Source organism: Colobus angolensis, unplaced genomic scaffold (genome assembly GCF_000951035.1).
Source record: "Colobus angolensis palliatus isolate OR3802 unplaced genomic scaffold, Cang.pa_1.0 Scaffold59, whole genome shotgun sequence".
Taxonomy (NCBI): Eukaryota; Metazoa; Chordata; class Mammalia; order Primates; family Cercopithecidae; genus Colobus; species Colobus angolensis.
Window position 1 is genome coordinate 10,834,308 of NW_012119487.1, and position 15,865 is coordinate 10,850,172.

The 15,865-nt window shown below is 60.2% G+C and overlaps 1 protein-coding gene across 1 annotated transcript in view; it reads right to left on the reverse strand.

Annotated features, from left to right (window-relative positions):
* Positions 1-15,865, reverse strand: part of LMF1 (lipase maturation factor 1) — a 110,769-nt gene that overhangs the window by 15,401 nt on the left and 79,503 nt on the right. The window contains exons 6-10 of the mRNA XM_011962454.1: positions 12,810-12,977; positions 5,586-5,766; positions 5,146-5,299; positions 4,293-4,476; positions 3,350-3,462 (exon numbers count right to left, since the gene is read on the reverse strand). Of these exons, the coding sequence (XP_011817844.1) occupies positions 3,350-3,462; positions 4,293-4,476; positions 5,146-5,299; positions 5,586-5,766; positions 12,810-12,977 (800 nt within the window). The remainder of the gene's footprint in view (positions 1-3,349; positions 3,463-4,292; positions 4,477-5,145; positions 5,300-5,585; positions 5,767-12,809; positions 12,978-15,865) is intronic.

The window sequence follows — 15,865 nt, forward strand, 5'->3', positions numbered from 1 at the left end:
ACTCAGTTTATTGACTCTGTAGGTTTGCCCCTTTTGCCAAAATTGGGAGGAAGTTTTCAGTTCTTATTTCTCCAAGTACGTTTTCGGCCCTAAAGCTCGCTCTCTCTTCCTCCTAGGACTTTGATGACATGAATTCTGCATCTTTTGTTATAGTCTCAGTCCCACAGATCCCTGAGACTCTTGCTGTTTTTTCCCTTCTATGTCCTCTCTCTTGTTCCCATTGGGTACTTTCTATGTTTAAGTTTATTGATTCTTTCCTCTGTCCTTCCATTCAGATGTTGAGTGTTTTATATCAGTTATTTTTTCACTTCTAAACTTTTCATTTGGTTCTTTAAAAAATCTTCTATTTCTTTGCTTAGGCTGTATTTTTATCAGTTGTGTTCATAATTGCTTACTGAATGCCTTTTCGATGGCTGCATTCACATCTCTGTGAAGTCATTCTAATACCTCTCTTATGTTGGTGCTGTCATGTGTTGACTGCCCTTTTTCACCAGTTCAGTGTCTTCCTGGTTCCTGCTATGACAAGTGATTTTTCCACTGAAAACCAAACATTTTGTGTATTAGTAGATTTTGGATCTTATTTAAACCTTCTGCTTTAGATGACTTCTTCTGACGCCATGCTAGTAGAGAAGGGGGGTATTGCCTTGCTACAGCCAGGCTGGGGTAGAACTCCGGTGGATACATTGCGGGTATTCCTTGTTGACTGGGGGTATTCCTTGTTGACTGGGGTACTCCTTGTTGCTTCGGGTAGGATGGGAGTCGTGGCTACGCACTAGGCCTCCATGACACTACGGCGGGGGTGGCCTGGTCACTGCTGGGTGGTGGTGAAGGTCCTGACTTTCTGCTAGTTAGTATGTAATACCACTCCGGAGGGGAGGAGCCCCTCAGTACTGCCAGGGGTTGGGGGAGTCCAGTCACCTCCTGTGGTCTCCACTGACACCACAGAAGCGGGGGGCGGGCGGGGGGAGGGTCCTTCCTGCCCACTTAGATGAAAATCTCAGCTTCCTATTTGGCCTCCTCTGGTAGCACCCCAGCGAGGGGTGGTTACCCCTCACAGCCGTTTGGAGGAGAGTCCAGGCTCCCTACTCCATGCCTTGCCGGTGTGGGTGGGGCCATGGTTTTTTCTGTGGTGTTGGCTGGAGCGGTGATTATTTTCTGTAAATTTCCTGTCTTGCTAGGCTGCTCTTTTCTGGCCCTTTAGCGAGAGAGCAGATTTTTGTTGAGGTGTTTGTCTGTATCTGCTGGCATTACTGGGTTTCCAGTTTCCTCACCTCCAAGTCTAGAAAATGAGGCAGAAAGCAAGCCCAGGCAACACCGCCATTTTGGGGCTGTGGCTCTGTCCCGAGGGCCCTGCTGGTGGGCTCTCTTTAGTCTTCCTTTAGTCTTCCTGTTTTATATATAACGTCCAGGGATCTTGGTCGCCCTTAGTGGAGGAACAGGGATAAGTGTCTGCTCCATCTTCCAGTTTTAAAGTCGATGATGAACTAAATGCAGGCCCACGGTTAGGCCACGGCCCCTCATGGTACCGCCTGCTCCAGCTGCCAAACACGTGTATCATGGAGACAGGGGAGAGGTGTGCTGTGTGGTAATGTTCAATATTTCAGATGTTTTGAATGTTTTCCCTAAATGTTAACTCGTTACTGGCTCATATAAAATAGATCCTGCTTTTCACACTTGGTTTTCACAGTATCCATCCTTTTAGGTACTTTGGGACCCATGGATGGGCCTGAAACTGCTCTGACATGATTCCTTTTTTCAGCACCTCCTGGCTGAGAAACAGGCGATCCGACTGTGCACTCCGCCAGAAGAGGCCTCCCTCACGACCTGACGATGGCAAACCTTCCTCTGGGCCAGCTCCAGGGTCCGCAGACACCGAGGAGGCCGCGATCTGGGGTGGGGGCTGAGGGGCTCTGAAGGCTGCTGAGATGGGGGCAGTAACAGAGAAGACCCGTACTGAGCCTGGAAGGACGAGTTCTGGGGCCAGATCCCCAGGTGAACGTCTGCCTGTCCAGGCTCCAAGGTCTCGGGCTCCCAGGGCTGCTGGTGGACACATGGCAGGCAAGTCACCTGGGGCTTCATGCTAATTCATAGGAAGGTGGCCTGTCTGAGGGCGCCAGCTAGGAGGGCAGCCACCCCACCAGAGGCTCTGGGATGGAGACTCCCCATGAGAAGGGAACCCCATTGCCCTTCTGCCCCAGCTCCCCATAATACCAGTGCTGGGGAAGCAGCCCTGGAAGCATCGCTTGGCCAGGAGTACCCTGCCTGGGCTGCCAGACTCGGGGCCCAGCTGCTCCACTGCCTCTCTGGACCTCAGTGCCCCCTCCCACCCCTACCCTCCAGCTCCTCTGCTGGGGCCTCCAGACAGCTGTGAGCAACTCCAGAGGGTGCAGCTGTCCCACCTCCTGAGTGTTCTTGGAGGGAAAATCCACAGCTATGTTTTCCGTCAGAATTGGCGGCTGATGGTGCAGGGGAGGGGTGGGCAGTCCAGACTCTGCTCTGTTCCTACAACCTCCAGGGGGCTGCTCAGTCCCACCCATGTGGGGCAGGGGATGCAAATGCTTGTCAGACTGGCCACCCCAGGTCTGGCCACGTGGGCGTCTCCAATCCTCCATGCTCTGCCCCACCCCACACTGTCCTCAGATCCCCTCCCGTACCCCAGTGGGGCCCCATCCCTGCCTCCTGCTCCTCTTCTGGAGGCCCCAGCTCTCCCTAAAACCTTGTCTTCTGGTCACAGTGCTCAGGGTCCTGGGCGTCTCCTCTGCACCCCAGCTCCCCTGCGTGGAGTGTGGAAAGCCATCCCCGGTGTGGGGAGGAGGGCGACCTCCCCCCATGGCTGCCACCTCTGGCTCCCGAGAATCTCACCCCACAGAGCTCCCTCCTTGGGATGTCACCAAGTCCCTGCCCAGGGTGGGCCAGGCTGCACGGCCCACAGGAGTCCCCTGCCCAGTTCACTGTGGGCCCTGGGGCTCCTGGAGTGAAGGCCCCACCTGTCCTTCTTGCCTCTCCAGGCCAGGAGCAGAGCGGGCACCCGGAGGACGCCTCAACAAAGGTGTGAACCACGGCACCCTGCCCGGCCAGGGACCTTGGCCGTGGTGTCCAGAGTAGCTGTCCTGGCTCCTCTCACCATGGCAGGTTTGGTTTGAGTGGGCTATGAAGCAGGGGTGGGACCAGCCTTGATGCCAAGGCTGATGGGGGGGACCCTTATTTGCTCCCAGCAGGCCCTACCTCCTGCCTCTGCGGGAGGGAAGGGGCACTTCCTGTAAGCAAGTGGGGTGTGGGTACAGGTGGGTGGGACCCCAGAAGACACCTGGATTTGGGGGAGACCCCTGAACAGAGGAGGGCATCTTACCTGGGCGGGGGCCTGCCCGCGAAGGGGTTGTATGCCAGCAGGGACAGGGCCTCAGCGTCGCTGGCCAGGAGCTTGCCGGCCAGGTGGAGGATCCAGTCATTGTGCTCGTAGGTCTGGGAGGAGAGGTCGGGCTGGAGATGGCTGCGCCACGCACTGTCCAGGCACAGTCCCCCCAGATGCTCGGCCGTGCCCTCCACTCCCTCCCGCGCCAGCCTCTCTGTCCGTACGGCAGCGTGTGGTCCTGAGGCTTTCCTGGAGGTGGGTTCCCTGGGCGGTCGCACCCCAGTTCTTTGGCTGGGGTCCCCTTAAGGAGCCGCCTGCTTCGCATGCTTCTTGTAGCCCTGACCACTCATTCCCAGGCCGGCCGCGGGCCTCACTCCCCTGCCTGGGCGCCTCGGAGCCTGTCCGCCCCAGCTCCCTCTGTCTGGGCCGCGCCTCCCTGAGGCTCAGTTTTCTGGTGGCTGAGATGGGACCAGGAGGAGAGAAACAGCAGCTCTGTCATGAGTGCCTCTGCTACCCCCAGCCCTGAGGATTCCTTCCTTCCTTCCTGTTTTCTGAGACAGGGTCTGGCTCTGTCCCCCAGGCTCGAGTGCAATGGCGTCATGATTTGAGGCTGCAGCGGTTGGGCTCAATCGATCCTTCCTCCTCCCACGTAGCTGAAACCACAGGTGCCGCCCTCACCTGCTGCTAATTCTGTATTCAGGGTCTCGCTATGGCACCCAGGCTGGGATTCCTGGCATGAGACCCCACCTGGCGGACCCTGGGGGACGCTGGGGCTGGGCCTGGATGTCGTGTGGGCTCAGTTCTCAGCTCAGGCAGGATCCCACCCCCCATCCCCCTCCCCACCAGCCCCTTCGGTGGGTGCTCTGGGAACCTGTCATCTGAGGGCAGAAGAGGGCGGGGTACAGGTGGGTTCCTGCGCCCGCCGGGGATTGTCCCCCACCTGGAAGGCCGCGAACCACATAAGCCAGTCCAGGCGGTAGTGGTACGGGGAGATGAGGCAGGGCCGTCTGCTGGGGTTGCCTGGCTTGCACTTGAACTCGTAGTCCTCCCACACGGCGTCGGGGGCACTGGCGTTGGGGCTGGCCGTGCCCTGCAGGATCACCTCCGTGCGCTCCTTGGTGATGCTGCCGGGAGACCGAGGCAGGACAGGCCCACATCACACACTGGCTGGGCTGAGTGGGGTGCATGGGGGGGTTCCCCGACTGACCATCCTGGCCCAGGTGGAGGGTCTACACCCCCCACCTGCCTCCTGGTCAGGGGCTACTGCGAGGCTGGGTGGGGCTGAGGAGTACTCTTGGGGACTGGCCCCAGGGGCTCATTCGAGAGCACATTCCCTGCCCCTGAAGACCCAGCCACAGCCGGCATGTGCCCCATGCCCCTCGGCAGCTCGGGGTGGACACGAGGGGGGAAGAGGCCAAAGGGCTGGCCCCAGGGCAAGGAGAGCACCTGTGTTCAGGCAGCACTACCCGGCATTGCCACCCAGGGGGTCAGGGCCTGGTCGCCTCTTCCTTACGCCCCCAGTAGGCATTCCAGGGCCGCAGCCCACCTGCCTGGTGACCTTGGGCCCTGCCCCTTTGCCTCATGGGACCAGGACGGAGGAGGCCTGCATGTCCAGGCCCGGTAATGGGGACAGCATAGCCTGTGCCTGGGTCACGCTGGGGAGGGGCAGGGGACACTTGGGGTCATGGGGGCCCGCACTCCAACACCGCCTGAATGTAGCTGGTCAGGGCTGAGTCTCCTCACATACCCAGCTCCATACCCAGCTCCGGGAGACGGGGACCCTGGGCCCATACCTTCCAAAGGCCCCGTAAGTGTTGACAATGTGAAGAGAGTTGAAATGGGTGTTCATGACCTGTCTGGAGCTCAGCAAGTTGAGGACCACGGGCACGCTGAGCCAGGCCAGCAGGACGCCCAGCGAGACGTTGGCTGCACGCCGCACCACAGAGCCTGGCAGGGGAGTGAGATCTTCCAGATGGGGCTCCCAGCCGCCCCCTTGGCCTGTCCTGGGGAGACCCCAGCTAGTGCTCACGAAGGGTCAGCTGTCCGGGGTCCCGGGGATGGAGCAGCACCTGACGTCAGGCACCTTGTTCCTGGCATGCTACACAGTGGACAACACTGACTCACCCCCTGCCCTGGCACCCCCAACCCACAGCGGCAGGCTGTAGGGCTGGCACCACCCGGCTTTCTTATGCCCGTGGGCACTGGGGCAGGGTCCCCCGGCTCAGCCACCTACCGAATCTGGGCTTGGGCCGAGCGCCTTGGATTTCACTCTGCATCTGCAGGACTCGGTCCTTCAGGCTGCCTGGCCCGGAGGGGAACAAGAACCCCAGGGCGGCGTCATCGAAGCAGGCCAGGCTGGGCACCATGGTCAGCCAGTTCAGGAAGCTGAGGTTCCCGCTGACGATGAGGATGGCCTGTGGAGATGCTGCAGCTGAGCCTCGTGCAGGGCCCCCGGGCGGCTGGATCCTCCCTTCTTGGAGCAGGGGTCCCTGCACCCAGCTTTGCCCTTGCCATCCCGCAGCCCTGGCATCACAACTGAAACCCAGCGGTGCCTTCATGGAGGGGACAGCAGACGCCTCAGAGGTGCCTTCTGGCAGATGCTTCCAGAATGTTCCTCCCATGACTGCACATTTCTGTGCAGCTTCTGTCCCTTGCTTTAGTGATGCACAAGGCTGGGACTGGACCAGACCCTGTGCCCTCCTGGAACTCCTCACCTGCAAAGGGTGCCTGCCGGGGTCATTCCCGGGGAGGGTTGGTGTGTCCAAACAGAGGAGGCTGTGCTTGGAGAGTGGGTGCCGGGGACGCCCCTCAGCCGACAGGTGACACGGACAACAGGGGCCATGGGGGGCCACCAGTAACGCTCCCACTCCAAAATATGAAGTGCAAGGAGGCGAGACACAGGCACAGGCCCCTGTGCCACAGAGATGAACAGCAGGAGAGGGGAGGGGCTGCATGCAGGGCTGGCTGGGCAGCACGGCCGGGAGGGCTCCAGGGAAAGATTCAGCAGCAGCAGTGGGCAAAGCTGCGGCAGGAGGGACTTGGGGGGACCTGTGTCTGGACACCCCCGTAGGCCAGTGATCATTAGGTGACAAAACTGGAGACTGAGCTGCTGTCCCTGCAGCTCCATCAGGTGATGTCACAGGTGCGCTGCCAAACCTCACTCTGGCCGTTGCCGCGGAGGCGTCAGGGAGACAGCGGCGGCTTGCGTGGCCGGTTGCCCCGCATGGGTAACGGTCTGCAGCTGAGCCAGTGGACCCTGGGCGGGCAGGACCCGGGCGTGGCTCCCTCAGAGCCACTGTCGGCCAGATTTGATGCACTAAAGCCCAGCCTTTGTCCCCATAACTCAGGAGGAAGGCTGAGGGCACAGACGCCGATGTCTAATAAGGGTCTCGCAGGGGCAGCCACATCAGTTTTATGGACGATGATGGCGTTTTATGAACTGTGCATTCGTGGCTCTCCCTGGGTTAATTTGGAAAAATACCTTTCCTGGTTCTGAGCCCCAAATTAACACTTTCTTATTCTCCACCGTCTACAATGTTACTAACCCCCTGTGCTAAAACCAGCTCCGCCTTGCCGTGGCCAGGGTTAGCCACCTCTGCCAGCAGCTTCCCTGGCGGTCCAGACCCCCATGCCCTCTGTTCTGAGTGTGACCAGGGCTGGTCTGGGGCGGGGCAGGGCAGCTGGGAGCCCTGTACTCCCGTGACAGGGAGGGTGCAGGGCTGGGCACTGAGGTCTGACCTTTGGACCCACTCTTTGGGGTGCTCTGGTCCTGCCATCCATTCCTGGTAGGAAAAGCTCCAGCCTTTCCGGCCCTTCCCTGTGGTCAGCCTGACTGGCAGATGGGACCAAAGTGACCTGGGGCCCACCCTGAGCCAGGGCCCATTCCGAGGCTCAGCCACGCGAGAGCCGTCAGGAGCTTCGAGCGGCGCCCAGTCCTGAGTCTCTGCCTGTGTTTGTCAGGGTGGGCCCCGCCTGAGCGTATTTCCAAAGCCGCCTTGGGTCATCCTGATGGGGGCTCAGTGGGGAACTCCAGACTCAGGGAACTAGGGCTCCATGGAGCACAGATCTGGGCGTGAAATCCCGTTTCTAAGAAAGCTTCGGGGCTCGGGGACTCGGGGCCCTGCTCCGTGCGGAGGCGACCCCGCCACGCAGCGTTCAGCTGCTCTGGTGCATCTCTCGCCTCCATCTGGTCGGCTGTTTTGTTATGAAAACGCAGCTCCGTGTAGAGTGCACGGCCTGAGTGCTCCTGGGGGACCTAGTCTTCCTTGTTTTTCTTCTAGCGTCACTGAGCCATCTCCTCAGAGGGAAATCAATCTGCTCAGAGCCCATCTGTGCTCGCCTCCGGCCGGCAGAGTCCTCACACGGCCGTGCAGCCCACAGATGACCCAGCCGGTGGCTGGGAGCAGGGGCGAGGCCAGAGGGGTCCCCAAGGCCGGCACAGGAAGAGGAGCTTGAGGTGATGGAATCCTGGGGCCAAGAGACGGAGCAGCAGGGGTTCCAAGGCCAGTGGCACGTGGCCCCAAGAAGGAGGAGTGGGGTTGGGGTCTCTGGATGCCTCTGGGGCCTCCCGCCTGTCAGCTGCCACGGAGAACAGGTGCGCTTGTGAGGACCCTCTGCTGAGGACGTGCCTGCGGTCACGGGGACCCTCCGCCGAGGAAATGTGTTGTGTTCCCAGGTGGGCACTCGGGTGGGCGTGAACCCAGGTCTCTCTTCGGCGTCACGGAGAGGAGATGAGGGCGGAAGAACATGGAGAACATGGTGGGAGGGAGAGAATCTGCTGAGGTCTGAGCGTCCACGACAGCAGTGACCTAGAGCCCTGTGCCTGAGACACACAAGCGCATCCGGCCTTGCAAAGGAACTGGATTTCAGCACGTGCCCCGGAAGGGACAGACCCAGGGTCATGACGCTCAGGGAGGGAGGCTGGACCCGAGGCTGCACATCGTCGGAGGCCAGCTGCATGGAACATCCGGGCCCGGGAATCCAGAGATGAAGCTCCCAGCAGTCCGGCGGCTGGGGGAGGCCCGGCGGGGGGTGTCGGGGGTAAGGGACGTTCTGAACCAGGCGGAGGGGTGGCTGCGTCACTGTGAACACTCTGAACGCCCCTGAGTTCACTTCAAAAGCGTGAACTTTGCATTATCTGTGTTGTTTCATCACAACCACATACAGCTCGGGCCCGTGAGCCCAGCTCCCTCCGGGACAGCCTCAGGACAGCCGGCCCGCGTGGGGCTGAGAGGGCCTCCGGGCCTCAGGGGGCGTGAGGTGCAGCCGCCACAGGGCAAGGAGCCCTCTGGGCAGGGTGGGTGGGGTGGGGCCGGACAGCCCCTGTGAGCAGGCGCCTCAGAGGCTCCAGACCTGAGCTCACCCCCGCCCCTCCCACCCTGGCGGCCCCAGGTGTGTCTCCCTGTCCCCAGTGCCCTGGTGGAGGCTGATGGCTCCCGTGGGTGCTGGCTGGGTGGCCGGGCTCTGCGGTCACTGCTCACATGCACCTCTCCAGGCAGCAGTGGCCCCAGGGCCCCAAGGAACTCTCCGGAACAGCTGTGTAAACTGCGCGTAGGAGGAGGGAGGCTGCTCATGCCTCAGCTCCCCAACGGAAGGAACACGGGAACACACGGAACCAGGACGGGCTCCAGGGAGGCAACGCTCAGAGGCGGCCTGGGTCTCAGGGCACTCGGCTGGCACAAGTGAGGGCGTGGCCCCGGCCAGGGCACTACAATGGTAGAGGGCGCGGGTCACTCTCAGTCCCACACAGCATCATCCCCCAAACACCCTCTGCCCCGTACGCCTGTGGGGCCGTACATTCCTGGGAGTCTTCAGCCCGGCCCTCCTCCAGCAGCTGGGACCCCAGGACCACATGGCTGAAGACGGCTCAGGAGTCGCCCGTGTGTGCGGCCCCACCCAGGTTAGGAATCCTGGAACAGACCACTCCATTCAGGCTGGACACCCCTCCCTGGGTGGCAGTGGGACCCAGGGCTGGCACAGTCAGCCCTGGTCCCACGCCTGTGCTCAGCACAACCTTCCTTGTGCCCTGTGTGGGAAGCACATGTGCCCGGGGCTCCGTCTGTGGCCCTTCTGAGGCTGAGTGGAGAAATAAACCGGGCACATGTGGACCAGGGGGGTCTCAGTGCCAAAGAGAAACGGGCAGTGGAGGCTCCAGGAGGCGCGGGGAGCCCCACGTGCAGACGCGGAGGGAAGGGAGCCAGTCCGCGGAGGCCGCACGATGCTTCCCACTCCACAACGTCCAGCAGAGGCAGCACCATGGAGACGGAGGGCCGGCGGGGCACAGAGGACTTCCAGGGCCACAAGCGAGCGCGTGAAGCTGTGATGGGGACACACATTGTCCTCCATCGTCTTTGTCGGAGCTCACAGAGTGAGCAACACTGCACGTGACTCTCCTGTCAGCTGGGGACTGTAGTGGCAACAATCTACCAGTCTTGCCCATCAATTACACAACGTCCCGGCCAATTGCAAGTGCTGAGCGCAGGGAAACTGTTTGGGATGGGGATAAGGGAGCCTCTGTAGTCTCTGCACAGTTTTTCTGAAAACCTAAAACTGTTCTAAAATAAGTCTCTTAATAAAACAGAGCTGAAACACCGGAGGAATGGATGCAGGTGGCTTGGGGTGGGCAGAGGCAGGCTGAGGACCTCAGGGGGTCGTGGTGGCAAAGATGCTGCCCAAACTGAGACCTCCAGTAAGTTAACCCGGCTGATAACCACGGAGGAAACAGAGGGTCTTTCTTGTCCATTAGAGGAGGGAAAGTAACAGGAAAAAATGCGAAAGATACAAAGAACAAAGAGAAAAACACAAAGATGTGGAAATACGTCCAAATACGTCAGCTGAGATGTATGGCCCTTGACTTCACAGAGACAGACGGCCAGGCTGACCCTAAGCATGACCTTGCTCCCGCTGTCTCAGGAGCTGCATCGGTGAGGACACAGGCCTTGAGGCCGGGCGCATACCTGCAGTCACGACACTTTAGTAGGTCAGGCAGGAGGAGGGCTTGAGCCCTGGAGTTCAAAACCTGACTGGGCAACATAGTGAGATCCCCATCTCTACAAAAAATTAAAAATGGCTGGGCGTGGTGGCACCTGTATTCCTGGCTACTTGAGAGGCTATAAAACTCAGATAATATTATGACTTTTTTTTTTTTGCCAAGATTTGAAAACAGATGAAATCAACAAATTCCCAGGAATATGTTCACCACAAAAACTGCCTCAAGAAGGAACTGAAACCCCGCCTGTCCTGTGGCCCCCAAGGGTGATCAGTCACAGAGACCCTGGTGGCACAGGTGGCCTCACGCAGGAGCACTGCCAGGTGTGAGGGACGGTCACCTTTGCTTTCCAGACTCCCGCACAGGAAGAGGCTCAGATGTGCTGGGAATGTGAACTCGCTTCAGCACCTGCAGCATGAACGTAACCTGCCACGTTACAGATGGAAGAACAAGCATCTCATGACTGATGGAGAAACACTTACTACAACTCCGCATCCATTCGTGGCTAATAACCACAAAGGAGAAGTGAATAAAAGCAGCCACAAAAACAACCCACAGCTGGCATCGTGACAGACAGCGCGCAGGGCGGGGGCCCTCCCTGCTGTGGGACCCCAGACCCAGACGGCACTCAACCCCACCCAGCAGGGGAGAAAGGGATGGACGCAGAACCGGCAGAACCCCCAGATCGCCCACAGGATGCGTCTGCGAGGGGCCCGCGGACAGACAGGGTAGTACCAGTGCAGAGGCCGCCCGAGAAAGGCTGAGGCCGTCCGAGTCCCACACTTAGCACCCAAGAGGAGGAAGTGTGAGTTAAAAGGGCACCATTTGCAACATCAACAAAAGCAGTCACCTTGGAGCTGCTGCCCCCGCAAGGGGCACAGCCACACGGAATCGACTGAAGCTATTCCAGGAACCTGCAAACACGCGTGGGGTATGGCTACTCTAGGAGCCTGCAGACACGTGAGGGGCACGGCCACACGGAATCGACTGACGCTACTGCAGGAGCCCACAGACACGCGAGGGGCACGGCCACACAGAACCAACTGAAACTATTCCAGGAGCTCTGGGCAGCTGCAGAGAGAAATGTGCGGTCCTGGACGGGGGACGATCTGTGAGCAAGTCCGTTCTTCCCACTTATATTCACAGCGACATCGATGCCCGCCAGAGAAATCACCCCACAGGCCCCAGCGCCTGCCTCCAAGCAGCTAATGTGGAAAAGCCCGAGGGGTCAGGAGCTGCTCAGGGCCTCTGCGACCACAGCCAGAGTCCTTGCTCGGGGGAGGGGCCAAGAACGGCACAGCCACCCTGGGACACGTGCAGCTTCCAGTAAAGTGAATCACAGGCCTGCTCACGGTACAGCAGTGCCCTTGAAAACACGTCCACGGGATGACGAGATTGCGTGTGTGCACGGCAGGCTGTGGTGAAAACCAGAAACCACCACGAGTGCACAGACAGGACAGACGGACCGACCACAGGACACACACCATCAAACAGGGCCCGGCCAACAACCGTGGGCGCCCCCACGTGCACCAACATGGCGTGGCACCCGCGCCTGCTGATGGAGCTTTGCCCCTAGAGGCTGTGGTGCTCCGGCAGGGGCGGGCAGGGCGGGGGCAGGGACATGGGGCAGGGCAGGGGAAGGGGCATGGGGCACCCAGGTCCATCTATTTTCCAGAGCATGTGGAATGCCACCCCGGGACCTGTGCACTGCCCTGGATGTATGTTACACTCCATTGAAACAATCGAGAGAGACAGAACCACCTTTAAAATCCCCACCACATTTTCCTTGGGAATTGATGATCGGAATGTAGCATTTACAGGGAAAAGCAAACGCCCAAGATTGGCCCAGCCCCGCCGGAGGTGGCATGGGGGTGCCCTGCCCTTCGAGGCGCCCTCAGTGCAGGGGGCTTGTGGGGCACGGATGGCAGTGAGCATGGGCAAGACGGGGGGTTCAGGAGTGCCTGGAGTTCTGGGGGCAGAGGGAGTCAGTCCCTCACCCACATGGAGACAAATGACCCCGGCCTCTCTCGGACCCTGGTTCCTGGTGGACTGACATGAACATGTGAAAGGAAACCTCTAGAATGGAAGAATCGTAGGAGGGGATCCCAGGAATGTGGGGGTGTTCACACAGGGCCTTGGTGTGCCTGACCCCGTCCCACTGCCAAGCCCAGGACACGGCTGGGCCTCTCGCAGCTGCAGGAAACGCTCTTGGGAGGAGCCAGTCCTTGGAGGACGCCTGGGAAGGAGACCCTCAGCCTCCAGCCCGCGACAGGGCCGCAGTGGGGCCCTGCAGGGGATGAGAAGGAGCTAGTGAGGCCCTGACACCAACAAAGGCTGGAGAGGACAGGCTGTTCCCAAGAAAAGGGGCCTGTAATGCCCCAGGGGCCTCCCAGACAGCAGGGCAGCCAGAAATAGGGCGATGGACCAGCGTCTGTGGACACGGGGGCCGGACGGGCGGCGCGGGCTCACCTGGAACAGGATCTGCAGTACCCCGTGGATGATGCAGGCCCGCCGGCCAAGGAAGAGGAAGAAGGGCACCAGGAGCTCGATGAAGTGGTTGCTGAGTGTCTCGAAGCGGTGGAACCACCAGGGTGAGTGGTGTAGGTAGTACGCCACGGGGTTGGGCACCGGCTGGGTCTGCAGGGACAGGAGGGGCTGTGAGGTGCCTGGCCGATCTCGGGGGGTGGGGCTAGGGATAGGCATGTGGGTCCCTGGCCCCCTGACCCCGGCCCCTACTGTACACAGGATCCCCCCAGCTCGCCTGACCCTGCACACGCGGAGCCCACCTGCCAGCCTGAGAGCCAAGGGACACCGAGGGGGAAGCGAGTTTTTAAAGCAAAAGCAAAGTGTTTATTTTTGTCTTAAAATCTTTACCATCTAAAAGCCAAGAATACACACTCTAACTGAAGGAGAGACAACACCTGTAAACCGTCCGTGCCGAACTCGAGAACACAGGCGGTCAGAGAACGCGCTGCCTGCTGCCCACACAACCCCCAAGCGCTGGGGTCCACAGGCGGCCCCTCAAGCTCAGGATGCCCTCTCCCTGGGGATGGGCATGTGGGTGTGGACATGCCGGTTGGGGACCAGCAGGAATGGGGGCCCGGGCCCCGAGCCCAGCTCAAGGCTCTAAGCACAAAACCTGGCTGTGGGGACCTTGAAGCCTCCCAGGCCAAGGCACAGAGGAGTCCCCACATCTAGGGTCCCACTCAGCAGCCCTGTCAGGAGGAAGAGCGGGAACTTGTTCTGCACCATAACTGAAAACTATCAAGGCCAGGCCTGTGTGATCCCAGCACTTTGGGAGGCCAAGGCAGGCAGGTCACTTAAGCCCAAGAGTTTGAGGCCAGCCTGGACAACATATCAAGACCCCATTTCTATAAAAATAAAAAATTAGCTGGGCATGGTGGTGCATGCCCGTAGCCCCAGCCACCTAGGAGGTTGAGGCAGAAGGATCGCTAGAACCCAGGAGGTGGAGGCTGCCGTGAGCCATGACTGTGCCACGGCACTCAGCCTAGGCGACAGAACAAGACCTTGTATCAGTCAATCGATCCATCAATCAAATCAGAGCGGTTGTGCAGACTTGTCTGGAGTGAGAATGCCCGAATGGCAAACAGGGCCCAGGCCCCCACACGCTGTTTCCTGGAAACCCCCGACGATGGGACCCGGAGTGGCACTGCCAGGGCCATGTGAGTCGGTGAGCCCAGGGTGGTGGTGGGAAAAGTGCCCATGATGGACGATGCTGCACGCTCTGCCTGGCTTTGCAGAGGGGCCTGCTCACATGCTGCTCAGAGCTGAAGGCCTTGCTAGCACAGCCCGCGGGAGCCATGGGGTCCGGCACAGCCACAGAAACCCCACTAGGGACAACAATGAACAAGCCCTGCAGAGAGGGAGGCAGCCCCCAGACGCTTCAGAGTCCGCACCCAGGTCTTGGGACTCTTGGGGTCCAGAGAGGCTGGTGGAGGTCGGGGCCCTCGGGTGGCAGAAAGCGCACGTAGGGGCTGTGCCGGGCAGCACTCGCTCCGGGGTGGGGGTGTGGGATGTGCAGGAGGGGCGGCCACGTGCACACCCAAGAGGGGGTGTCCAGGCACAGGGCTCCAGTGCGGGATGTGCAGAAGGGGCGGCCACGTGCACACCCAAGAGGGGTGTCCAGGCACAGGGCTCCAGTGCGCCCCGAGAGCCGTGGGCTGGGGAGGGTCCTGAGGCCTCTGCTCATTTGCTTACGGGGCAAAGAGTTATTTTTGTTTACACTGAGGCTGGGAGAAAACATGACCTGAAACTCGGCTGTGAGCCGTGAGGTGGGTGTGGCAGTGTCACACTGCACGGCAAGGCCAGGAGCTCCCATGAGGCCGGGACACTCAGCCCGCGGCCAGGGGAATGGTGGGTCAGGGCATGGTGGGGCTGCTGGCCCAGACCTCAGGGAACAGCCTGCAAACTTCTCCTAAAAGACAATTTTAAGTAAGAAAAACATGAGGAAAGTGTGAAGGGGATGACACCTGTTTAGGGACTTAGAAGGCAGCAGATCTTGGGGGAGAACGAGTGTTGTCTGTTGGGACCCACCCCCCAGTGCTCACAGTGAAAAGCCAGAGAAGAACCAGAACGCCTGGGCTGCCACTTCCCTCGTAGGCTGCTGCTCACTGTGTGTTTGGGGTTGCGGCAAGACCCACGCAGGAGGCGGCAGGCTTGGCCAGGTGCTGGGAACAAGCATCTCCAGGGCTAGGCCCACACCCGAAGTCCCCGCTCTTGGTCTGGCTTTTGGGGTGGGGGACGTGAACCTCTCCTTCCCTCCTGCACGCTGGGGCTGCTGACGTGTGGGAGGGGAGAGGAGGCTGCTTATGCTTATCAGGTGAGGGTCCTGGGATGAAGAAGGCAGGTCCCATGTGTTCCAGGAACAAGCCAATCACAAAGGTCCCTGTGGGAAGCGGCCCTTGGATGTTTGCATCCCAAAGTGGTGACTGCCACTGGCTGAGAACCTCACCTGGGAAGGGGCCACGGCAGGGGCACAGTGCGACGCCTTTGTGGACATGCAACCCCCCTTCCCATCACGGCAATTGCAGATGCAGGAAAACGACAGTGAGTAACAAAGACGGTGACAAATGTGACAGAAACGGGGCTGACGGGACCCAACGCTGTGTTAAAATGAGAAGAGCCTCAGGCCCAGCTATGGTGACTGCTGCCCTCCTGAGCGGGGTGCGCCTCCCCAGGTGACCTTGGGGCTCAGCTTCGGCCAAGAGAATGCAGTGAGTGATGTTCTGAACTCTCAAGCTCAGTCCTTGAAGAGGCAGATCCAGCCCCATGAAAGATCCCTCTACTCTGAGGCCACCAGGCTGTGAGGAAGCCCGTGGTGGCCATGTGGCAAGGCCACCAGGAGACACACTAAGTTCCAGAACAAGTGAAGCCTTCCTGGACCTCTCGGCCTGGCTATCAGCTCGTGAATGACCCCACCTGACACCACATGCAGCAGAAGAGCCGCCCAGCGGAGACCATCGCGGGACCAGGGGAGAGAGGAGCCGCCCAGCGGAGCCCATGGC